The sequence below is a fragment of the Canis lupus genome, chromosome 25 (genome assembly GCF_003254725.2).
Source record: "Canis lupus dingo isolate Sandy chromosome 25, ASM325472v2, whole genome shotgun sequence".
Lineage (NCBI taxonomy): Eukaryota > Metazoa > Chordata > Mammalia > Carnivora > Canidae > Canis > Canis lupus.
Window position 1 is genome coordinate 7955657 of NC_064267.1, and position 27631 is coordinate 7983287.

At 35.6% G+C, this 27631-nt stretch overlaps 1 protein-coding gene across 8 annotated transcripts in view; it reads right to left on the reverse strand.

Moving 5' to 3' along the window:
* Window positions 1-27631, reverse strand: part of FRY (FRY microtubule binding protein) — a 428614-nt gene that overhangs the window by 148088 nt on the left and 252895 nt on the right. For all 8 annotated transcript variants that reach the window (XM_049101157.1, XM_025462552.3, XM_049101154.1 and 5 more), the window contains 7 exons: window positions 25628-25718; window positions 25329-25408; window positions 25136-25216; window positions 19924-20092; window positions 17189-17281; window positions 16999-17097; window positions 15312-15413 (listed from right to left, as the gene is read on the reverse strand). In XM_049101157.1, coding sequence (XP_048957114.1) covers window positions 15312-15413; window positions 16999-17097; window positions 17189-17281; window positions 19924-20092; window positions 25136-25216; window positions 25329-25408; window positions 25628-25718 — 715 coding nt within the window. The remainder of the gene's footprint in view (window positions 1-15311; window positions 15414-16998; window positions 17098-17188; window positions 17282-19923; window positions 20093-25135; window positions 25217-25328; window positions 25409-25627; window positions 25719-27631) is intronic.

Below are 27631 nucleotides of genomic sequence, written 5' to 3' on the forward strand. Positions count from 1 at the left end.
GGTTTAGTGGTTTTATTTTTAGTGCAGATAATCTGGATACTGATTTTTATAGAATTGTGTTTAGACATTACCACAGATAAAGCTTATTTTTAGACTTCATGTAAATAAATTCTATGGAAAAGGTGATAGAGAATGATTTTTTAAGATTTAGGAGAAATAGAATACATTTTTGGTGGGATCATTATAAAATTCTAAATTTCTATATGCATTCATATCTGTTTTTAGAATTTGTTTTATTAGTCTGTCTATTCATGGGCTAAGACCACATTATTTTAAGTTTTGAGGCTTTAAAATATGTTTTATTACTATATACTGAAACTAATATTACACTGTATATGAACTGGAATTTAAATAAGAACTTAAAAAATAAAATAAATGTATCTTATTATCTGGTATGGACTGTCTCCCATCCTCCACTGGTCTTTTCTTCTTTTTAAAGGGTTTTCACAGATATTTTTTCCATGTTTATTCTTTTGAATAAATGTTATAACTACTTTTCTAGCTATAGGGAAAAACAGACCCAAACTTTTTTTTCTAAGACCCCAATTTTTTAAAGCATACATTGATATATGATTTGTATGTTTGGTTACATAAAGGAACTTTACTAAACTGATAAAGTGGAATTTAAAATATTCCATCATAAAAAAGAATTGGGGGAATTCTAATTATCCTCCCCACAATCACTCCAAATTAGCAAATGCCTATGATGTGCTTACATGGTTGTTAAAAGCAGATTCTAGACACACACTGCCTGGGTTTGAATCCATCCTTGTGCTGCAATTTATTAGGAGTATGGCCAGCCTCAGGAAAACTAATGTCTCTGGGCCTGATTTTCCCTGTCTGCAGATGATAATCCTACCTACCTCATAAGAATGTTGAGAATTAAATGAGTTAATACATATGGGATATTTAGCACTGTTCTTGTCCGTAGTAACTATTATTATGTACAAGTTACCAGGATCTAGCAGCTAACATGCTCTGATTTGGGGGCTCTTCCATTCCAGTGGAGATGTTTACTCCTTTGTTAATTTCCTTTTATTAGTAAATGTATTTTATATTTGCATAGTGTATCATTCATAATTCTCTCATGTGACTTATTTCATATTGTGAATCATGATGGGGTAAGGCAAATATCACCTAAGTTTTATTAAGGAGATTAACAGAGAGCTCTAGTTTAAACAATTCATATTGCTGTCTTCTGGTTAACTTCAACTTATTTTACATATTTTTTCCTGTCTCCCTACCCACAATTCCCTTTTTGGTTATCTTGTTGTGACTGATGTTCTTTTACTCTTAAGAATATGCTTGAGATTATCTATTTTTGTTTTCACAGAGATTGATGAGCAAAGTGGCTGACTTATGTGTTTACTTTGTTTTACCTTTGGATCCTGTTCTAGTACTTGATTTTTAGCATTTCAAGGTGATATTACTGGTTGCTACGATTGCCTCCTCAAATGATTTTCTTGCCTCTCTTCCGTTCTTAAATTGCGAACATAACTGTTTACTTCTCCACATTTAAAATCCTTAAGTGGCTTCTAATCATCTCCTGGACCATGTCCAAATTCCATGATGTGGTACATGAGGGGCCTTTGGCAATCTGGCTCCCCCATTACTACCTCCTGTCTCCACTTTGGGCTTGGTGCACCGCATGCCATTATATTCCTTCTGCAATCTCCTAAATGCCTCAAATGTCTAATTGGAAAATTTCTACTCCCTGGCAAGATTCAGTTAGGTGTCATCTCCTCTATTAAATCCTATACTATTATAATCAATATTTCTTCATCTCAGAGAGATTGCCAAGTGCCTCTGCTTCCTGCTTCCAGAATGCTATTCTATCCCCTTACTTGTATATTTCTTAGACTGTGAACTCCAGAATTCTCGTTTGTTCATTTTTGTGTCCTCAATGACTGCCAAACAGCAGGTTATTAGTAAATATCAATTAAAAGAAAACAGACTGTGTGTAGCAGCTGAACAACTTGATGCATAAGATATCTTTATATAGAACCTATACGAGGAGACAGTTCAGAAAAGTGACATAGAATGATCCTGAATTCACCTCCTTCTAAGTAAGTACACAATAAATCCATAGCTATATGTGGAATAATTTCCTCTGGAAAGAATTTGAGTACTAGCTGAACAGCTACTTTACAACAAAGGATAAAAAGGCCACATGAAGACAGGTAGACAGTCTTGACAAAAACCCCACCTCCAGAGTGGTGACCCACCATGGGGAGGGGACTCACAAATTGGAACTCCTCCTTGAAGAGCATGGACGTTTTGCCCCACATTAGCCACTCTATCCCTTAGGGCCTGCACCATAGAAATGAGCCCCGAAAATGTGTGACTTTGAAAACCAACAGAACTTACATCCAGGAGAGTCATAAGGCTGTAGGGAAAGAGAGACAGCCTTAAAAGCTCATATGCAGATTCACTCTCCCTGGGACCCAGTACAAAAGCAGCAGTTTGAGAAGAGCCTAGACCATATGGGAAGAAGATAAAGTTGCTAATATTAAGGCATCTGCTAGAGGAGCAAAACCTGTTAGGACTCTGTGCAGGGATGGAGGCACTAGTGGGTGACATTTTTACATTCACTTTCTACCTTGCTGGTGCCAGCACTAGGAAGTACTATTTTTGTACTCTCACTCTAACTGACCAGTGATAACCCCCATCTTCCATGCCACTGCCGTGGCCTTGCACCCCTTGTGTTGCCTGCATAACCCTGTCCCTGCCCTCCTCGATCTACCAAAGCCAGCAGGCATACAGAACCCACACAGGGGATGCCCTTGAATGTCAGGCTCTGGTAACCTGGAGAGTTGCATTTCTGGGCTTAATGAGGCTTAAACAACCAGAGAGACAGTTCCAGATACAATCAAGAGCTAGGGCAATGTTAAACAATAAGATTCATTGCCTATATAAGGCTATCCCTTTAAGAGTGGGAGAGAGAGCTGTTTTGTCTAACACATAGAAACAAACATAAAGTGTCAAGCAAAATGAGGAAACACAGGAATATGTTCCAAACAAAAGAATAAGATAAAATCCCAGGAAAAAAACTTTAATGAAATGGAGATAAAAAATTGTCTGATAAGGAATTAAAGTAATGGTCATAAAGAAGTTCACTAAACTCAGGAAAAGAATGGAAGTACACAGAATGTTTTTAGCAACGAGATAGAAATTATAAGAACATACAAAAAGAGAAGTTACAGAGCTGAAGAATATAATAAATTAACTGAAAAATACACTAGAAAGGTTTAACAGCAGACTAGATGAAGCAGAAGAAAGAATTAGTGATCTGGGAGATAGGGAAATAGAACTCACCCAACCAGAAAAGCAAAAAGAAAGAAAAAATAATTAAAAAAAATAAGCATTGCTTAAGAGACCTCTGAGACAACATCAAGCAGAATAATATTCTGATTATAGGGCTTCCAGAAGGAAGATAGAAAAGGGCAGGAGACTTATTCAAATAAATAATGGCTAAAAACTTCCCTAATCTTGGGAATGAAACAGGTATCCAAATCTAGGAAACCCAGAAGGTTCTAAACAAAATGAACTAAAAAAGACCCACACCAAGGCACGTTATAACTAAAATGTCAAAGTTAAAGACAAAGAGAGAATCTTAAAAGCTGTGTGAGAAAAATAACATGTTACGAACACGGGATATTGGGTCAATGCACAATGAACATAAGGTTATCAGCAGATTTCTCAACAGAAACTGTGCAGGCCAAGAGAGAACGGCATGATATATTTAAAGTGCTGAAAGGGAAAAAAACTTCCAATCAAGAACATTCTATTTAACAAGATTCTCATTTAGAATTAAAAAAGTGATAAAGATTTATCTTTAGCAAAAGCTAAAAGAGTTCATCACCACTAACTGGCCCTAAAAAGAATGTTAAAAAACAAAGGGCACTAATTAGTAATAAGAAAACAGATGATAGTAAAAATCTCACTGGTAAAGGCAAATATATAGTAAAGGAAGTAGACTAATTATAAAGTTAGTATGATTGTTAAAAGACATAGTAAAAAGTAACTATATATTCATTAGTTAAAGGATACAAAAACCAGAGAGATGTAAAATGTGATATCAAAAACATAAAAATGCATAGTTTTAGAATGGGTTTAAGCTTAACTTGCTATCAACTTAAAATAGACTGTTAAATATATAGGCTGTTAGATGTGAGCTTCATGGTGACCACAAAGCAAAAACTTATAATAAATACACAAAAGATAATGAGAAAGGAATCTAAGCATAACATCAGAGAAAGTGACCAAATCACAAGAAAGCAAGAAAAGAGGGAACAGGGAGAAACTAAAAAACAAAAAAAAAATTAACAAAATGAAAATCAGTACATACCTGTAACAACTACTTTAGATGTAAATGGACTAAGTGCTCCATCAGAAGACACAAAGTTGCTGAATGGATAAAAGACAAGACTCATCTATATGCTGCCTACAAAAGATTTACTTTAGCTATAGGACACATGCAGACTGAAATTGATGGAATAGAAAAAGATATTACATGCAAATGAAAACCAAAAGGGAGCTGGGGTAGCTATACTTATATCAGACAAAACAGATTTGAAAACAAAGAGAGAGAAGGGCATTACATAATGACAAAGTGGTCAATTCAACAAGAAAATATAACAATTGTAAATATTTACGCACCCAGTGTAGGAGCATCTAAATATATAAAGCAAATATTGACAAACCTAAAGGGAGAAATTGACAAAAACACAGTAACAGTAAGGAACTTTAATGCTTCACTTATATCAATGGATAGATAATCCAGACAGAAAATCAATAAGGAAATATTGGCTTTAAATCTCATATTAGACTTTAAATGGCACATTAGACTAGATGGACTTAATAGATATATACAGAACATTCTCTCCAGTAGAAAACACGATTCTACTCAAGTGCACATGCAACATTTGCCAGGACAGATCACATATTAGGCCACAAAAGAAGTCTCAATAAATTTAAGATGATTGATGTCATATCAAGCATCTTTATCAACCATAGTAGTATGAAACTAGAAACTAATTACAAAAGAAAATTGGAAAAATCACAAATAGGGGGAGATTAAACAATATACTACTGAATAACCAATGGGGTCAAAGAAGAAATCAAAGGGGAAATTTTAAAAATACTTTGAGATAAATGAAATTGGAAATACCATATACAGTAAAAACAGTTCTAAGAGGAAAGATTATAATGATATAGGCCTATCTCAAGTAACAAGAAAAATATTAAATAAACAATCTAACTTTAAATCTAAAGTAACTAGAAAAAGAACAGTTAAAGCCCAAAGTTATCAGAAGGAAGGAAATAATGAAATAGATACTAAAAAGACAATAGAGAAGATCAATAAAACTAACAGCTGGCTCTTTGAAAAGATAAATAAAATTGATGAGCTTTTGGCTAGACTAAGAAAAAAAGAGAGGACTCAAATAAATAGAATCAGGAAATAGGAGAAATTGCAACTGATACAAAAAAAACCACAAAGGATCTTAAAGGACTATTATGAACAGTTATATGCCAATCAATTAGAAAATATAGAAGAAATAAATTAATTCCTAGAAACATACCATCTCCCAAAACTGAATCATAAATAGAAAAATCTGAATAGACCAAATACTAGTAAGGAAGTTGCATCAGTAATCAAAAACTCCCAACAAACAGAAGTCCAGGATCAGATGGCTTCATGAGTGAATTCTACCAAACTTTCAAAGATTTAATACCAATCCTTCTCGAACTCTTCCAAAAAATTGAAGAGAAGGGAATACTCTCAAACTCATTTTATGAGGCCAGAATTACCTTGATACCAAAACAAGATAAGGACACACACACAAAAGAGAAAATTACATGCCAATATGCCTGATTAAGATAGATGCAAAAATCCTCAACAAAAAATTAGCAAACCGAATTCAACAGCACATTAAAAGGTTTATACACCATGATCAAGTAGGATTTATTCCAGGGATGGAAAGATGGTTCAACATTTGCAAATCAATTGACATGATAAACCACATTAACAAAATGAGGGATAAAACTCATACGACTTCTCAGTAGATGGAGAAAAGCATTTGACAAATTCAACATCCATTTACGATAAAAACTCACAACAAATTGAGTATAAAGGGAATGTACCTCAAAATAATAAGAGGCCATATATCACAAGCCCACTGAACATGATACTCAATGGTAAAAACTGAAAGCTTTCTCAAGATCAAGAACAGGACAAGGATGCCCACTCTCACCACTTTTTAAAAAAAAAAGATTTTATTAATTTATTCATGAGAGACATAAAGAGAGAGGCAGAGACACAGGCAGAGGGAGAAGCAGGCTCCCTATAGGGAGCCCAATGCAGGACTTGATCCCAGGACCCTGGGATCACAATATGAGCCAAAGGCAGACGCTCAACCACTGAGCAACCCAGCCCCTCACCACTTTTATTCAACATAGTATTGAAGTCCTACCCAGAACAATTAGGCAGGAAAAATAAATTCAAGTCATCAAAATTGGAAGAAAAATGTAAAACTTCCATTATCTATAAAGAACATAAATTAATACACAGAAAACCCTAAAGACTCTACCAAAAAACTTAGAATAAACAAATGCAGTAAAATTGCATGGTACAAGATCAATATACAAAAACCTGTTCCATGTTTATATACTAACCACAAACTAACAGAAAGAGAAATAAAGAAAAAAATCCTATTCACAATTTCATCACAAAGAATAAGACACCTAGGAATAAATTTACATAAGGAGGTGAAAGATGTGTACATTAAAAACCATAAGACATAGATGAAGGAAATTAAAGAAGACACAAATAAATGGAAAGATATTCAATGCTCATAAATTAAAAGAATTATTATTGTAAAAATTTCCAAATTACCCAAAGTAATCTACAGGTTCAGTGCAATCTCTATCAAAATTCCAATGGCACTTTCACAGAAATAGAACAATCCTAAAATTTGCATAATACCACAAAAAATCCCAAGTAGTGAAAACAATATTGAGTAAGAACAAAGCTGGAGGCATTACAGTCCCTGACTTCAAACTATGTTAAAAAACACAGTAATCAAACAGTATGGTACTGACATAAAATCTGACACACAGATCAGTGGAATAGAGGGAATAGAGGGGAATAGAAATAAATGCAAGCACACATGGTCAATTAACTTACAACAAAAGAGAACAAAACAGAAAATGAAGAAAAAAATCTTTTCCATAAATGGTGCTGGGAAAACTGGACAGCCACATGCAAAAGAATGAAATTGGACCATTTTTTACATTGTACACAAAATTAACTCAAAATAGATTTAAAAAGGGCTTAGGGGCACTTGGGTGGATCAGTTGGTTAAGCATCTGCCTTTGGCTCAGGTCATGAGCCCAGTGTCAGGCTCCATACTCAGTGGGGAGCCTGCTTTTCCCTCTCCCGCTCCTCCTTGCTTATGTGCATGTGTGCTCTCTCTCTCTCTCTCTCTCTGTCAAAAAAAAATAAAATAAAATCTTTTTAAAAATTAACGACTTAAATGTAAGATAAGAAACCATAAAACTCCTAGAAGAAAATACAGGCAGTAAGCCCTTGACATTGCTTTTGGTGGTATTTTTTTTTTTTGGATCTGACTCCAAATGCAATGGCACAAAAACAAAAATAAACAAATGGAACAACATCAAACTAAAAAGCATCTGCACAACAGAGGAAACCTTCAACAAAATGAAAACGTAACTTGCTGAATGGGAGAAGATATTTCCAAATCATATATCTGATAAGGGGTTAATATCCAAAATATATAAAGAACTCACACAGCTCAATAACAAAATACAAATGATCAAATTAAAAAATGGGCAGAAGATCTGAATAGATATTTCTCTAAAGAAGATATACAGATGGTCAACAGATACATGAAGAGATGCCCAACATCACTCATCATCAGGGAACTGCAAATCAAAATCACATTATGATATCACCTCACACCTGTCAAAATGGCTATTATCAAAAGGACAAGAAATAACAAGTGTCGACGAGGATGTGGAAGAAAGGAATCTTTGTATACTGTTGGTTGAAATGTAAACTGATGTCGTTATTATGGAAAACAGTATGAAAGTTCCTCAAGATATTAAAAATAGAACTACCATGTGATACAGCAATTCCTTGTGGGTATTTATCTGAAAAAATAAACAAAACACTAATTCAAAAAGATATATGCATCTCTGTATATGTATGTATATGCAGCATTATTTGGAATAGTCAATATATGGAAACAGCCTAAGTGTCCATCAATGGACAAATGGATAAAGAAAAATGGATTAAAGTGTGAAGCATTACTTAGCCATACAAAGAAAGAATATTTGCCATTTGCAATAACATGGATGAGTCTTGAGGACATTAGCTAAGCGAAGTCAGTGAGACAGAGAAAGACAAACACCATATGAATTCACTTATATCTGGAATCTAAAAAATAAAACAAGTGAACTAACAAAATAAAACTCATAGATAGAGAAGAGGCTGTAGTTGCCAGAGGGGCAAGGGGTGAGGGTGGGTAAAATGGTTGAAAGGAATCAAGAGGTACAAACTTCCTTATAAAATAAATATGTCATGGGGATGTAATGGGGACTATAGTCAGTAACTTTGTATTACAAATTTGAAAGGTGCTAAGAAAGTAAGAAAAGTTCTTATCACAAGAAAAAAAATTTTGTAAATTTGTATGGTGACAGATGTCTAGATTTAATGTGGTGATCATTTTGCAACATATACAAATGCTGAATCATTATGTTGTACACCTGAAACTGACACAATGCTGTACATCAAATATACTTCAATTAAAAAAGGCAACTATGGTTATGTAGCTAAAGTTAGTCTACATGGTATAATGGTATTACTAAGCATCTTACACTCGTAATGGCGTCTTGATATTTTTTCAAAAGTGCTTTCACATTCCATGACATCAGTTGAGGGAATTCATCATTGTGGGGGGCAAAATGACTTGCTCAAAGCCATTAGGGTAGTAAATGACAGTGGGGATAAGGAAATGACTTCTAGACTAAGTCCTATTTCTTAGAAACTGGATTGCATATATAACATGGTGCTTACTGTATCAGGCATTGTTATCAGTGATGTACATATACTAACTCATTTTAATTCTCACAACAACCTCTGAAGTAGATAACTGTCAGTGTTCTTACTGTGCAGATGAAGAAATCAAGGCACAGAAATGCTAACGAGTGGCATTGCCATAATTTGAACCTAGACAATCTGATTCCAGTGTCTTTGAAGCATTAGTTTTTCTACTGCAGTTTAATATTATATGGATGCCACTCCAATATGCTACTGGTGCCTACTAGATTTTACTCTACCGGAAAACAGGATCTCTTCCTCAATGGCTTTGTATTCCAATAGCAGCCAACACCATAGGGTTTGATACAGATTCTCAGGATGTAAACACTTTAGCATATGTCTCAAACCATTGATTTTTGTCAAAAATCTCTACTTCAAGATTGAAGGACTCTTCTCCCGTTGTAATCTGCTTGTCTGTTAATTGATTAACAATAATATATTAATACATTGTGGCTGTGAGGTTACCCCGATAAAAGTGTTCAAGAAACCAGTAGGCTTCAGAGTGGGTCTTCCTTGTACCCCTTCGTCTCTTCTCAGTGCTGGTCACCAACACTTTCACGTGACATATCAGCTGGCCAAAACCATGCCCACCTTCTTTAAATGTAATTAATTAATTAATTAATTAATTTTTGCTTTTGATTTAGTTAAAGCAATTCAGTAAGAAGTAGGGAGAATTGAATTCATTGGCAGCTTGGCTGGTGACATGGTCACTGAAAAAACCAATGTTTCCCAAGGTCCCTTCCTCTCTCCTCAGTGCTGGTCACCAACACTTTCACGTGACATATCAGCTGGCCAAAACCATGCCCACCTTCTTTAAATTTAATTAATTAATTAATTAATTAATTAATTAATTAAGTTTTGCTTTTGATTTAGTTAAAGCAATTCAGTAAGAAGTAGGGAGAATTGAATTCATTGGCAGCTTGGCTGGTGACATGGTCACTGAAAAAACCAATGTTTCCCAAGGTCCCTTCCTGTCTTCTCAGTGCTGGTCACCAACACTTTCACGTGACATATCAGCTGGCCAAAACCATGCCCACCTTCTTTAAATTTAATTAATTAATTAATTAATTAAGTTTTGCTTTTGATTTAGTTAAAGCAATTCAGTAAGAAGTAGGGAGAATTGAATTCATTGGCAGCTTGGCTGGTGACATGGTCACTGAAAAACCAATGTTTCCCAAGGTCCACCAGCTGACCATTTGCACTAAGTCGCATGGGTTTCTTATGAACATGCAGATTCCTTAACTGCACTTGGACATTTGAAATCAGAACCTCTGGAGGTAAGTTTTGCAAAGTTGCATTTGAAACAGGCTTCTTTGGAGATTCTGGTACATGTTAAGGTAAAGCTCTACTGACAGAGATTGCTAAACAATTTTAGTCATCTTTTCATCTTGTTATACTCAAATACCTTCTAGGTCTCTCTTCCACATCAACTAGACCATATTACCCAAAGAACATATGTGCAAGGAACATTAGGTTCAGGATAACTTCTAATGCCACTAGACCAACAATTCATACATATTATTTTCTCTTCAATGTCTGAATAAATAAGGCACTCATGGAAAGTAAGGGCCCTGTCAGCTGATTCCTAATTTTTAAACCTGGTTCATGTGCGCTTTTAGAATTTATAAATCCCACTTTGAAATATGTCTTGGACAGATCTGAAACAGATGAAAAGAGATTTTCTTAAGTTTATAGAAATGAGGTTAATAGTAAAGCAGAACAATTGCTTCTAGAAAATTACTTAAAACAGCCAATACTATGTCATTTAATTTTGATACTTACAAAGAGTAGTTGTTTTAAAATAAATGGTGCCATACATTTTAGTGCATTCTACCAATCAATGACTGTGGAATCCTTAATAATAATAATCCTCAATCTCTACTGAGATAAAAATATCATTAATTATCTTACTATTATATGAAAAGTCTTAAAAAAAGTACTACTTAAACTTTTTTGTGATTATTACATGCAAATATATATTATGTGCTAAAGACAAGCTTCAACAAATATATTTATGGCAACCACACCATTTTTGATATTCTTAATGGAAATCAAAAGACCTTTGCACCTCTCTTCCCTGCTCCTCCTGAATGTATCATTCTCTGTTAACATAGCCTACTTCATTTTATTTACACCAGTTATCACTATCTGAATTTTTCTTCTTAACTATTCACTTACTTGCTTATTGTCTGTCGCCCCAACTAAGTTACAAGGTCTAAGAGGTTGGAGAGTGCTACTGTCATTCATCACGTACTCCCAGCACCTAGGAGAGTTACTGGTAAACACTTCTTGTAAGAAATTGTTGACCAACTGACTGACTGGATAAATAAATGCATTCGAGCCTAGTACAAGAAGTGACTGAGATAAAAGGAGAATCATTTTTAATTCTGTATTGCCTAGCCTTCAGATAAAGTATTGCTATTGGGGCAAAATATTTAACAAAGCATAAATAACATCCATGAGAAAGCATGAAGAGAGTTCAATGGAGCTTATGACATTGTCATGATGATACATGACAAGATATGTAAACTCCTGCTATTGGTTTGGCTCATAACAGATCTTCAATTACTGAGAACTATTGTTGTTATTAATACATAGTAAACACATTTTTTAACTTTTAAGTTTTCTTTTATGGCTTTGTTTTGTTTTTTTATAATCTGGATCTCTGGTATATTATATTCACTATTATAAAATTTAAAAAGTTAAAAATTGTTCCAATTATATCCATTTTGAAGGATGAGAAACTAGCACATAGTTATTATGAACGCTTAATATATACTACATATTAATAGAACTATTAATAAATGGAGATTAACAAATAAATAAATACTATTAAATCAAGTTTTAAAACATTTTCTTTTTTTGGAATTAGGTATATTATGGCAGAGGTAAAAGGAATGTATCAATTCCTAATTGCTCAATATGTTCATATTCTGACATAAAATATATAGAAGAAAAAAATACTGGTTACCACTAAGCAAGAGTTCTTGAAAGATATCAGTGTTGTAGTAAGAAGTTGCCATAAATTCCCCCCCATCACTTTACAAGATTATATCGCTAATATATGGTTGATCACTTAACTAAGTGTAAATAAAGACTGCAAGTTTGTGTTACCAAAGCAGCCTGCCTCCTACAGACTGACTCTGAAGATAAACTAGGGCACTGACATTAAATGAGCATTGACCTGAGAGGTTTACTTTGAAAGCAGCAGATTTTTCACTTTCACACACACTTCTATTCTGCTATATGTCATGCTGCCGCCTTGATGACTCACCTTTGTAGAACACATCAAACATGGCTACCAAGCTCAACATGTAGAGTTCAAACACTAGGTTCATTATACTTAAGCATGTGTAGGGGAGTGGGAGACAAGGAGGATAAGGGTGCTGGAAGGGAAAAGGGGAAAGGCAAACAGGGGGAAGAGTTGGTCTGCTGGTCTTTATGAAATATTAGTTGGCTCTAACTCCCATAAAATACTGACACTATTCAAGACAAAGTACACTTTTGAAGCCATGTCAGTTTTTCCTCACAGACTATTCATAAGGAGGTTTGGAAGGTTTATTTATGACATTTTAAAATAGTCTCATTTAAAAAAAAGATTTATTCACTTATTTTGGAGAGAAAGAAAGAGAGAGAGTGCAAGGAGGGTCAGGGTAGAGGGAGAGGGAAAGAGAGAATTGCAAGAAGACTCCCTGCTGAGTATGAAGCCTGAGGAGGCAGGGCTCAATCCCACAACCCTAGCAGAAATCAAGAGTTGGAAACTTAACCGACTTAGCCACCCAGACACCCCTAAAATGGCCTCACTTAACTGCTACTGGATTTAGTTCTAAATATATGTAATACCATTTTATTCCACTTGTAACTCATCAAGGATCTCTTTATATCTTTTAGCCTTGGGGTGGTGAATTCCAACAATTCGTTACCCATAAAGTAAAATATCATTGACTTAACTTGGCCTCATAACTATTTCTTTCATGCTTCATGGGGTCTCTAACTTCCAAAAATGGCACAGGTATCACTCTACTCTCAACTTTTATATCCCTCACTCTCTCTAGCATACATTTTGAAATTTTGTTACATATCCCCCAATGAAATGCTAAACTTCTCAAGGACAGAGACTCTATTCTATAGCTAGTTTTAATATAGTTAACTTCCCCTATGTGTCCCACTTCCAGCACCTTCCCTAGCACCTTACGCAGTGGGCACTTCATACCTACTGGGTGACTTCAATGGAATTCTGGAATTTGGTTCAGCCTCTACTATCAACTCTATATAGTCTTTCTGATCTCACCATGGCCATTCTCGTAGAAATCCTAATGCTGAATGTTTGCATAGTGATATACTATCAGCTTGTAGCCCCACTTCTCACTGGGCCATTTATAACCGGGTTATCAAGTCTTTTTGGTGGGTTTTGATTAAAGAACCAATATTTTAACTTTGAAGCAATAATATTCCAAAGTAAGATTATGCCACTATGTTTCAAAAGCTCATACTTTAAACAAAAAAATTTGGTTTTTTGGCCACAACAATAAATCGTCATGCAAAGTATTATTTTAATTCTAACTAAAATTCATCATAAACATACTGAGCATAATATATACAGGACAATGCACTGTAAACATTGTTAATTAATTCTCTTCTTTGTTGTGGGCAAAATGACCACTTCTACCTGTGTGAAATGTAAATGAACAAAAATATTTTCAACTAGAACTAATAACTGAGTAAGTTAAAAGTGGGCCAAACAACAAAATAACATTGAGCTGTGTGTTAGAGATGTATGCATAAATCCCTAAGTCAAATCTCTGAGACTGGCTATTATATAATTGTTGATAACTCTAAAAAGCTTTTTGTTTTTCAGAATACTTAAAAGCTTAATTCTATATCCATTGCTATTATATTTCATTGCCAATTTGAAGAAAATCAATGATTCTAATCTTGGATTTTACAATCAGTGCTTAAAACAGCTCTAATGCAGATTACTATATAATTATGGTAAATGCCAAAATAATATAATTAATCTTAACCACTCATTTAAATTAAAGTGTCTTAGAACAGAAAAGATAAGGCAACATGTATAAGCACATACAGGATTGGATAATTATGTATATTTCAAAAATTCTAGAGCAGTAAATATCAAACTCATAGAAGAACATCAAGACACAACTGGAAACAACTGGAAAATGTACACTGTTTGCACTTACATTAGGGTTGATTCATTTAGTTGTCTTTTATCAATAGGTCACTAAAACTTAAAATATGTTTACCACTTAAAAGTTATAAAGCCAATTTTAAAGCTAATCATTATGGTAGTTTTAACTGTAGGTTCCTCAGTTTTAGGAAAGATTACTTCATCTGTCTCACGACTCAGCACCTGTGTCTATGCATAATAGACACAGGTGCTTGTTCAATGCACAGTGCTTGTTCAATGGATGCCTAGGGCTGATGGACTGTCATGTGGCTTGAAGAGAATACCTTCAAATAATTACAAAGAACACTGACAGGAAATAAGTATTCTCTGTGATTGGGGTCAATCCTCCCACAGAAAGGAACTTCTTCCCTCAAATATATTCCTAGATGGGGGGCGGGGGGCAGAGGAAGATGCAGGAAGTACAGGTGAGCTTCTGAAATCAATTCACTTGGTTCTGCCAATGAAGTGGGTCTCCCCCCACCTTTAAAAAAAATCATTTAGATACAATGTGACAATTAATACATATACAAGGGTATTTAATTTTACCCTTAGAGTGATCCTAATTAGGAAAGATTTCCCAAATTTGGAGTGATTTCTCCAATCCCTAGTCATCTTCTAAGATTGACTATATTTGGGGGTGCTTGGATAGCTCAGTTGGTTAAGTGTCTGACTCTTCATTTCGGCTCAGCTCATGATCTCAGGGTCACAGGATCAAGTCCCACGTTGGGCTCTGTGCTCAGTAGGGAGTCTGCTTGAGATTCTCTCTCCCTCTCTCCCTGTGCCCCTCCCTCACCCCAAACTCTCTCACTCTCTCTCAATAAATAAATAACATAACATAAAATTGACTATATTTAATAAGGAGAACTCAATATTTTTTTCATTATCTCAAGAGTATCAGATAATTACCCTGTAAACATCATGAATCACTCTCAGAAGCACATATGTCAGTCTCAGACACATATTTAGTTTATAAAAGACTTTTTTGAACTGACAAATACTAACTTTAAGGTTGGATAAGCAGTTGTTGAGGAAAATATGCCACCTGTTCAGGAACAGCTGCTTTTGACTGACACAAAGAAGACAGGTCACCAGTGGGTACAGGGCCTGAGGAGAAAGAAGATGAGGTCACAAGATGATTTATATTTCAACAAACCAGGTAACACATGCTCTCTGGAATTGCTACCTATCCATCTCCCTCTGTAGGCCAAAATAAACAGGACGCTTTATAACACAAGGCTCAGTGGGGGCCATGCAGAGGTAGGCATTTCACAAATGCTTTCTGATGATGGTGGGGGTGGAATTATCTAGAATTATAAAGTGTATAATAAGTTTCATGTATAATAAGTGGAAACCTGATTCACTGATTTAGAATCTTCACTTAAGAATTTTAAAAACAAACTCATTATCTTAAGATCATTCTCAGAAAGAAAGAAAGTAGGAAGGCATACTAATTTTAAAGATGTTATTGGGGTTTTTGCTCATAAACATCTACTAGCTTGTCCTTGTTTTAGAGGTAGGTGTATATATTTTCTTTTGCATGCAATCTTCCTGTAATTAAGAAAGATTCCTAAAAGAATGTTATTGCATTGGTAAACTCCACCAAGACAAATTTAACCACAGGAGGAATTTGCTTACGAGTGAATAAACAGAGGTGCTACTGTGCTTTTCCTGCCTAACTGGGCTGATTTCCCACAGTAACTGGAGAAGATAGAAAAGCTGATGAGTGGCCACCCAAAAAATATATATGCAGAACCCATTGCCATTCTACTGAACCAGATAGCATATACCTTTATGGTACCTAAAAAATTAGGGCTAGTGAAGATTCAAACAAAAATAAAACTGGCTCATCCATTAAGCTGAATTAGCAAAAGATTATTGCCACAATGAGATTCAGTGCTTAACAATCCACTAACTTAATTTTTTTTAATTCACTTGGTTTTAAACTGACTTTGAACTATGCTACCATTGAGTGCAACTCTAATTCTAGCCAGTCATCTAAAAAAAAAAAAAATTCTAGTGGTTAGTCACAATGACTGACCATAGAAGTAGAAAATAAGCATATCTGTCACCACTGCCAGCAAAGCAACTCTCAATAATAGCTCAAATAATGGTGGCTATGCTCATATTTTGAAGACTGGCATAAACTGTGCCAGCTAAGTAACCTGCTTCCTCTATACTATCACAAGAATAGCTCATATGTCATGTCGATTAATAAACCAGAGCCTTATTTACCACTGAGGGCAAAAGGTTGTGATAATTTAAAAGACTTGTCTCTCTCTCAACTCCCTTTGCTGCCTGCTTCCATTTTGATTTAGAACATAAGGATAGGAATGAACCAGTGAAGACTTCTGGGGATCGAAAAGATAAACTATTATTATAAACTTTGACTTTTAGATTGGAAAAAATACTCAAAACAAAAATCAAGTTAATCCAGTCTTGAAAATAAAGAACAGAATCTTAGGATGAGAAGGGTCATCTGAGATGACATGGTCTAATCCCCTTCTATTATCGTGATCCAGTTATGGTCAACGTTAAGTGCAAGCTCCAAATTTCGAAACACTTCCTTTTTTGGGCGAGAGCTGCAGGTAATCCTCCCATTTGAGGGACCCTTATGACTCTCAAATAGATTTCAGCCTAAGGATTTTATCCTCTATAGTTTTGTGTTTTGGATTTTCTCAGAGTTACTAACCAACGAATGCTTCTTTCGAGAAGAAAGTTCCAGTGTGGTGTCATATAGGCTTTCAACAAAGTTTCTAAGGCAGGGAACATTTACTTCATTTTTAACAGCCTAAAAAAATAGAGACACATGTTGATGTCAAATTAATGAAATTGGTGATTCTCTAATCCAATTTGAAGAAGTTCTTAAAAACATAACTCACAGCAGCAACTGGGACGAGAATTTCAACAAAAAGCCCAGCCAAGGCATGCTTGATATCTTTGTCTTTGACCTCGAGGAAATAATGTGCACATTCCTAGGAAGCAGGAAAAAGCATAAAGGAGGGAGAACAGATTGAAATGTGCACAGAAAATGTACTAAAACAAATTAAAAGAAGCAGCTATTAATTCAATCATACACACCAACATAGAATATTCCATAATCCATTAAAGAAAATCACTGGATTCTAGCATTTATACTTAAATTTAAAATGGCCTCAAAACAAACAAACAAGCAAGCAAAATGGCCTCAATGACATTTTGCAAAATTGGTTTTCTCACTCTCCTCGTTCTATCTCAAATAATTGTGCCAAAAGGAGAAAGCATCTACAACTAGCAAGCAGATATTCATCCACTGACTTATTGATTGATCCATTCAGACATTCATTGCTGACAAATTTCTATTGACCACCTACTGTGCGTGGAGCCCTGGTCCTTGATTAATCCACAAACACAGATCCCCAGAGAAGGTAAACATGGGAAGAGACGCAGAAGATATTAAACTTATTTTGGGCCCTGTGACAGCCCCAGGCACAGAGCTGTTTACTTTTTAGCTCTGACATTTTAGGTGTGTTTATTATTCAGATAGTTTCATAAGCAAGTCTGGAATGCTTTCCTCCCCCACCTAAAGCAAGAAACCTTTAGAACAGTTCCTCAAGCAAGGATATCTTTGGCTGGGGACTACTATCTATGAAAGGGTATTTTTGGTGGCCCAGAAAATCATTTGTAAGTAAATTTAGAATTTTAATGTTTAGAATTCCACCAGCCCCTTTCTCCTTCCTGGCCTTTTTGGTAGTAACATACTGTGCACTTTTTTAGGTATTGTTTTCATGGAAGGGTCCAAGGCTCCATGTATTTGTGGCAATATCTTAGTATCTATATTAGTATCTATATTAGTATATTATACTTACTTTCAGTCAATCCTGGGACCTTTGCCAACAAAAGTCACTAAAATTCCTAGTCTACTGATTCTATGCTAAGAAGGGCATTGCCAACATGGAAAGTCACTGAGATGGCTTCCCTAATACAGAATGGTGCTTCATGGCTCCTAGAATTGCAGTCCTTTTCATACATTATTTTGTATATGTGTGTAAATATTCTTTCAAATCATCATTCAAATACATGGATACATGAATTATTCATATCAGAGGATAAAAATAATTAACAGTTACTAAGTGCTTACCATGTGCCAAGAATCCTCAGAGCCACCTTCTAAAGCTAGTGCCATTATCACTACTTTGCACAAAGGTAAGTGAGGCTGGGAGAGGTTAAGGGTGACTTTCCCAAGGTCCCAGTGCTGAAGCTTGAATTTAAACCCCAAAAGTTTGATACATCTTTTTTTAAACAGCTTCACTGAGATATAGATCACATAACATGCAATTCACTCAGAGTGTACAATTCAATGGCTTTTAGTATATTCACAATTGTACATTTATCACCATAATCAAAATTAGAACCTTTTCATTATCCTCCAAAGAAACTCTGTACTGTTTAGCAGTCATTTCCAACCTCCCTATCCACTCTCCCTTCCTCCAAGCCCTACACAATCACTTCCTGTCTTTAAGGATTTGCCTATTTGAGATATTCCATATAAATGGAATCATAAAATATGTGGCCTTTTGTGTCTGACTTCTTTTACTTAGCATAGTATTTTCAAGGTACATTCATGTTATAGTGTATATCAGTACTCCATTCCTTTTTATGGCCAAATAATATTCCCTTATATGGATATACCACCATTTTGTTTATTTGTTCATTGATTGATCAACATTTGGGCTGTATTCACTTTTGTGTTATTACAAATAATACTGCTATGGACATTTGCATTCAATTTTTTGTATGAATGTATATTTTCATTTCTCTTGGATATATACCTAGAAGTAGAATTGCTGATTACATACCAATTCTAGATTTAACCATTGAGGAACTGACAAACTATTTTCCAAAGTTGTTATGCCATTTTCTATTCCCATCAGCAGTATACGAGGGTTCCAATTTCTCTACATCCACACTTGCTGTTATCTTTTTTATTATAGCCGTTTTAGTGGGTATGAAGTGGTACAGCCTATGCACACAATCCCCATGTCTAAGCTCTTCATTGATAAAGACCCTCACTTAATCTAGTTCATGGAAGCATTAGAGAAAGTTCTATAAATTCTAACAGAGCCAGGTGCTCTGCAAAATCCACATTAGCAACAATTCTTTTGTTAGTACATAGTATGAGGAACACTGCATCACTGACACCTAAACCTGTATGGTTTGGTAGATTTTTTAAACACTGATTCTCTTTTATAGTGGGAATAAAAAAATCTTCATTATTTAAAGTTCTGATGCTATTAATGTTAATAGCCACCGTGGTGCTATCAATTATAAAAAGTAGAAATTCAGCTATATTTTATTCATAGATCAATATGTAGCTGATGTGTAGAAAGAGGAAAAAAAAGTCAACAAATAAGACATTTCACTACCTCAAAAGTGATATGAAAGCTTAAAAGTGAAATTATCTGCCTGCAGCTCTATTACTTGGTTATAAAGCACGTTATGAATTTCTGAGGAAAAAGTAGGACTTCTCCCACACTGACAGTGTGGATGTGCTTTCACATTCCAAGCCAGTTATTCTGATGACAGGAGGTGTTCAGATTGATAGCCCCTTGGTTCTCCTGCCCAAGGTATTACCTACCTGCATAAACTGAAGAGAGGCCTCAAAGTCCTCCACTGGATACATCTTAATTCGAAAGAATTTCATCCCCATTATCAAGCTGATAATGCTTTGAACAACATATGGGCTCTGCTCTTTGTACCGTAATTCTTTGAGTTCTGCCATAAATTTCTTCTTTACAGCAGGGAATCTAAGAAGAGAACAGGAGTGGTTTATCAAATAATGGGTATGGAAGTGACCATAACAGAGGCCTCCAGCATCTAGGAGAGCCAGGGCACAGTGACAGGCATCCTTTGTATCAGTTGAAGTACACGGTTGCCATTTTGTAAGGATTTGATATTGGGGATTTGGTAAAGAATACCATCTTCTCCTTTCTTCTCTTATTCTCTAAGATGTTCAATATTTCCTTCAGGCAGGGAGAAGATCCAGGGTTATTCAGATCCTCTCAAAATGCCCCAGTTCTTAAATTGAGTAGGACAAAATTCTCCATTTCCTCAGGCTTAGCAATTTCCAACACACTTGTAGACCCCAAGAGCCTGAAGGATCTCTAATTATAAGCCTCTGAGCAATATCACAGGCCAGCTATTTCTGACAATGACAGCAAATACTGCCAAGAAATGTTCCTAATCCATTTCCAAATGGAATTTCCGAATGAATTCTGTGGATTTCTGTTGTTGTTTCTTTTATAGTTTTAGGTTAATGATCATTGGAAAAACTGTTTTTAGGGTGTAGGAAAATCTAATAAGAAAAAATTAAAATCAAATCTAAAAGATGAATAAGCTTCTTCTACATGCATGGGACGTTACAACTAAAAAGACACAGTCCACAAGGAATTTAAGGCATCCATATTGTTTAAAGTAAAATATTAATTAATAATATTAATGATAACATTATTATATAAGATTATTAAAAAAGAATAGATCCAGGGATCTCTGGGTGGTTCAGCGGTTTAGCATCTGCCTTTGGCCCAGGGCGCAATCCTGGAGTCCCGGGATCGAGTCCTGTGTCGGGCTCCCGGCATGGAGCCTGCTTCTCCCTCTGCCTGTGTCTCTGCCTCTCTCTCTCGTGAATAAATAAATAAAATCTTAAAAAAAAAAATTTAAAAAAAAAAATCTTAAAAAAAAATAGATCCTAAGAGGATGGAAATAGTAGCAAATCTGCAAAGTACCCAAGGCAGAGGAACATTTACATAAAAGTGATCCCAACTATTTCTGAAATGGCTGGTTAAAAGAAAAAGGAAAGCATTCTAAAACTCATTGTGTTTTGCTTCCTGAGACTATCACCCTGAGGCTCTAAATATGTGAAAAGGTCAATTAGAAGCAAGGCATGATTAAAGAGGATTATTATGATTATAAAAATTAAAGGTCAACTAACAGAATCCTGGAAGGTTGAAATAACTCTTGACAGCTCAGAGTAGACACTTTAGGACAAATAGCGTAGACAGTAAACATGAAGATATTATTTCAGCAAAGGAAGTACAAGAGGAGAATGATTGGCAAGTTGGTTTCAGAGACTTGATGACAGCTGGCCATTTTCTTGTTCTTGGCTCAGGTGCAGGAGATTACATGGTGCTCATCTGGTAATAATTTGTCAAAACCGTATTTTTCTAAACCAATTTACAGATTTTTCTTCATGTTTGCTACATATATTTTACAATAAGAGAGGTTTCTAAGAAGGCATTGGGGCAGAAAATATAAAATCCAAATTCCAGTGTCATCTTTCTTTTCTACTTCTTATGGAGTAGGAAATAATCTGATGCTGAAGACGGTCATGATGACAGCTACAAGCAGATATCCAGCACGTATAATATGCCAAGCAAAGTTCACTGAACCCCACATTTCATCTTCATGATCATTTAATCCTTACAACTTGAGCAAGGTACTATTATTATACCCTTTTTACAGAAAAGGAACTTGAGGCTGAGACTTCTTAATGTGATAAAGTCACACAGCTGGTAAGTGGAGGAGCCAGAATTTCAAGCCAAATGTCTGGCTCTAGAGTCCCTATGCTTAATCTCTGTGCTATGTTGTGTCTGGACCAGTGGTTCTCAAACTGTTGCCTCCAGATCAGCTGCATCAGCATTGCATGAGAACTTGTGAGAAACTCTCATTATTGGCCTACACCACACCTACCAAATAGAAACTCTGGGGGTGAGTTCCAGTAATCTTGTTTAACCACCCTAGAGGTGATTCAGATGTGCTAAAGTTTATGAAGTCCTGGTCTGGACTAGGAATAACAATAAGGTATATTTATAAGATGTTTTCTATTTTATGTACATTATATTCTTTTTACATTTTTACCTTCACAAAAATGCACTGATTCAGGCAGTGAATGCATTTCCATTTTACAAAAGAAGAAACAAATTTGGAAGATCAACATGACAAGGAAGACTCACCCCCCCCCCCCCAAAAAAAAGACTCAAACCCAGGTCTTCTGACAAAAATTCCAGGAATTTCCACTATACTCCAGCTCCTTACCATTGTCATGAACTATGAAATAAACTCACTGCCCTAAGAACAGTGTACAGTTTGATTGGGAAGATAAAATAATGTAGAGTCGACCATGAACCATGCAACTAATAATAACAATAATAATTATTATTGTTTATCATGAGTTATGAAATAAAGTCACTTCCCTAAGAAGACTGCACAGTTTGGGAAGATAAAACAATGTAGAAATGACCATGAACCATGTGAATAATAATAATAATAATTATTATTATTATTTGTGAGGTGTGTTCTCAAGTGCCTGACCCTTTGCTTGGATCTCGCTGATTTTTCCAGGAGGTCGAATGGTCAGGCTCGATCACTTTCTCATATTTTACATTGCCTTTTATGGGAATTATACACTTAAAGAGGCTGTAGGGCATAGGAGAATTAAAAGACTCTTTTCAGCTGGATAATTAGAGGAGATTTCTGGGCATTGGAGTTTGGGTAAAGGCTGAGTCTTTAATCAGTGATGATAAAGGATGGGAGGCAGAGATTACATTATTGCTAGTAAAATAAAAAATAGTGATTTTGCTAAAACTTAAAGACTGAAACTAAGAGTTAATAAGTAAAATCATAATGAAGAAAATATTTCATATGCATTACTACTGAGAGCTAGATGTAAAGTCTAAAATTAGAATTGTTATATTACTTCTTCATTAAAAAAAAAAAAAAGATAACTACCCTGTACTAGATAAGCATACATCCTTTCCCCGCCTGAGAACAAAGGAAACACTACTTTTCTAAGGCAATGACAAAGTAATGTTTCTGGCATATTCATGAAAAGGAAGCAATGTGATAATTTGGATTATGACACCAGTTTAAGATTGTACTATCTATCAGTAAAGATTATCTATACCTTGACTGGTTAAGAATATCATTGTGATTACTATACTTTACTGCAGTTATTGTAAGCGGACTGACCAAGGGGTTCTCTTATGACTGGAAAGTACTGGAGCATCGTCCAAATTGAGACATTTCATATACCCGACTATTGCAGAATTGGGACAAATACTGACATCATGGAAATTAAAATAAGCCATGGTTGGCAGGAAAACACTAGCTTAGTGGATCATATAAATCTAGCCTAATACAGAGATTCCTATAACCTTAGAATGTTGCTTAGTTATGCCATTGTTTTTCAATTCATTCACAGCCAACTCAAAATCAGTATTGCTAAGGAAGGTCATTCTACAGTAATCTATATTGTTAGGCATAATTCACAAAAACTAAAACCAAAACAAAACAAAAAAACACAAAAGGCCATTTTTGGCAAATTAAATTTTCCAAATGACAGTATAAGAGAATTACAGAAGGGAAAATTACAGAAGGAATTACATTGGAATATGTCTAGATTTTCAGGATTTGACACAAATCAGCCAAATACATATCAAAACTCATTTTTCTTATCTTTTCTAGGAATGGGGTAAGACACACATAAATCAGCTTGCTAGGTAATTGGAGCTTCTCCCTTCAAAATGCCAATACTTTTATCATTCAATTGCAATAGAAAAAGATGTATTGGGCTTTTTTTTTTTTTTTTTTTTTTTTTTTGTAGATGACCCAGGAACCACAGTTATGACAATGGGCTGCAATAAAAGTGCAATACAATCTCATGCAAATGGCTCAGATAGCACTACTATTTAGTTCTTATGTATGCTTTGGCTACCTCTTTCGTCTCTGTTGCTGCCAGTCTTTGAGCTTGAGATTTCTCACTGGCATCAGTGTATCTACCTCTCTCCCATCTAACACTGATGTTTTATGTGTTAGAAGAAAAATACCTAATTGATATGAATAGATAAACCTGCTTGGGGTAAATAAGTCACATGGAAGAGTTTTGGGGGTCCTGTTTCTTGTCTGTTTTGGCTAGGTGATGTTGCTGAGTAAGTACTTTTTACAAAATTTTGTTTTGTTTTGTTTTTTATAAACTGGATATTTCCATGCATGCTACTAAGTTAGGAAATTTCATCTCTTGGAGGACTTTCTGAGGACTGCATTGCACAAGCACCAGGGCATCACTGTTACTTTAAGTTCACCTCTTGGCCTGGATTCATATTTTGTCTCTGGCTCATTTTGCCTAACCTAGGCATTCAGGATTTTGTCTGATTTGCCTCAGGGTGGAATAAGATGAAGACGGGTGAATAAGATGTGACATCACTTTTGGAAGAAGTATATTATTGCTAATAGTCTAATACCACTTTGTTCTAGCCTGCTAAGTAGTGTTATGGGGCCAGATAAATTTAGCAATGAGAATTTTCCCCCAACTTGTTTCCATGACAGAGTCTGGGACATTTTTAGCTCAGCTGAATTAAATAAGGTCTATAGTAAAGGGACATTCTAGAATGGAATTTTCCCATTCACAGATGATTTATATTTTAACTGCCCACTCATGGAATATAGAAAACAAAACTTCTAAAACCGGTAAACTTGTTTGGAATATTTGGGCAGAGAGAAAAGTAATGTGGTTAGTCCATTTCTTTCTTTGATGTCGTAGTCTGAAAAACTCATGGACTCCTGATGGAACCTGGCTCAACTGCCATGTAAAAAAGAATATGGAGAAAACAATTGAAAACAGACTCAGTACTTGCATCGAGGGAGCTTTTAGTCCATCTCAGAGACATGGCGCCCAAAGCTAAAAGGACCCTAGTTCTCTGCAAGCTCACACAAAATCCCTTCCTGAGAGCAGGGCTGGGCTGTAATAGAAGAGGCATTTGAGTTCTTACTGTAAAGGACTGATGTTCACTTACTTAGCTTGTGCCAACACTCCAATGACTTCTGCATACAGGTCTGCCACAATGTGCATATTGCCAGTGTTAGGACCAAGGTACCTAAATAAGATATGATTAGACAAGTGAGAGATCCCCAGTCATCCAAAAATAGCACACTTGTCTTAGAGTCAAGTACCAAACTTCAAAATTCTAAGGAGAGAAATTACTTTACCCTTCTTTGTACTTAAAGTGCTTGAAAGCCAAATTAATAACATCATGTATTAGACTGTCTATTACAGGATGAAGTGGAATCTGAAAAGAAAAAAAAATTAGATGGCTCTTAACTTGGAAGAGAATATTAAAGATCAAATCAGTAACAGTACTTCTAGAAACTATATATGGCCTTTAGCAATCAATAAACATAGTTCACATGACCCAGTATTTGGAATTCATGAACAACTTGAAACAGATTTTTAAAATGTAAGTGGTTTTCAGATAAATTCTATCTAAAAGAAACATTAAATTACTGACCTGTTTCAAAACTTCTATTAATACTAAGGAAAAAATAAAATCAATGGCGAGGTCCCGTCTTTCCATTAAATAATCTCGCTGTTGTTCGTCACTGTAAAATTTAAAATATTCACATTCAGTGGCATTGAAGATATTTTCAGAGTGATTCAATTCATCAGACATCGAGGGCTCATTCCCAATGGACTGCACACCACTTCTGCTATTACAAGACTGCAGTGGTACACATATGCTAACGCTTTTTATAATCAGTGAGGTGTAGGGAACTCACATCAGATCAGAATATTTGACTTCAAATTTCAACTTTTCCACAACATCAACTTGAGTGGCTACTTGAGAATCTACAACCTCATTCCATGGACTTTTCTTCCTTCCTTCCTTCCTTCCTTCCTTCCTTCCTTCCTTCCTTCCTTCCTTCCTTCCTTCCTTCCTTCTTTCTTTCTTTCTTCTTTCTTTCTTTCTTCCTTTTTAAATAAATATTTTATTTACTTATTTGAGAGAGAGAGAGAGAGAGCACACAAGCAGGGGAAGGGGCAGAGGGAGAAACAGAATCCCAACGTGGGGCTTAATCCCAGGACTCCAGGATCATGACCTGAGACAAAGGCAGATGCTTAACAGATTGAGCCACCCAGGTGCCCCTCCATGTCCTTTTCTAAGATGACTTTCTGGAATTCTATCATTTATAGAATGGATATAGACCAGGGCAGGGCTGCCATACTAGAGGTGGATATTAAGAAGATCCTTATAAAAGAAGCTACACGATGTAGGGGGAAAAAAAGGACAGAATACAATTATTAGCTACAGCAGGACTACAGAGGGTGGAGAAAGGTTAGGAACAATTTTTGTTGCTGTTTCCATGCCTCTTTCCTCTTGACCTTTTGCCACTTGAGATTGATGAATGAAGAAGTGAAGGGGCAGTGGAGGCAGAATGGTTATAAAGCAGGTGGAAGAAGAAGAGGCAAAGTGGAGTCATTTGAACTCACTCAAAAGATAGGGAGCAGAATTAGCACTGTCAGAAGGACAGAAATGTTAGTCTACTCCCTCTCCCATCCCCACCCCTAACCCTCAGTTGCTGCTTCTCTAACATACTGAGGGCTAATTTGGAAATGAACCAAGAAAGACAAATAACATGATTGCTGAGATCCCAGCACAGAACTGTGGCTAAGAAGGTTGGCTTTGGTGTGCAACAGTACTGAGTCAAAATGATGCTTTTTCTATTTACCACTAATTGCTCCATCTACGAAATGAAAATAATAATAGTAATTACAGAAAGGTCTGCTTGAGTATTAAATAAGATAGAGTGCATAATATATTTAGCATAGTCTTGAACATGTAATTGCTCAATACTTGCATATTAAAAAAATACTTGCATATTAAGGAGAAGCCATGAGAAAGGATGGCCAAATATAGGCTTGTCAGGCAGGTGTTTTCAAAATAAATCAAGAATATTTTAAATACAGAATGTTTTTCCCTTTAGTCAAAGGGAATGAGAAGAAAGGAAGGTGATAGTTAAGATCTAAAAAAGAACTTCTGGAGAAGCTCTGTAACCTTTTTTTTTTTTTTTTAAGATTTTATTTATTTCATGAGAAAGAGAGAAAGGCAGAGACATAGGCAGAGGGAGAAGCAGGATCCCTGCAGGGAGCCCAATGTGGGACTCCATCCCAGGATCCTGGGATCATAACCTGAGCCGAAGGCAGACACTCAACCACTGAGCCACCCAGGTACCCCAAGAAGTTCTGTAACCTTGAGCAAGTCGAATGAAGGCTGGTGAATGAAGAATGGATTAACAAGGGAGGTTGCAGCTGTAACTCTCAAGGAGAAATATATGGACAGGGTAGGAATTCATTCAGGATCATTGTGAACAATCTTGCTGGGAGGAAGAGCACTGGCCCAAACCATCTATCTGAAGTCCTGGAAGACCCACTAGAACTGGAAAGAACTTCTTCCAGCTGGAGGAGAGGAAAACACATGGAATTGAATTAAAAAAGAGAACATTCATTAGTCTGA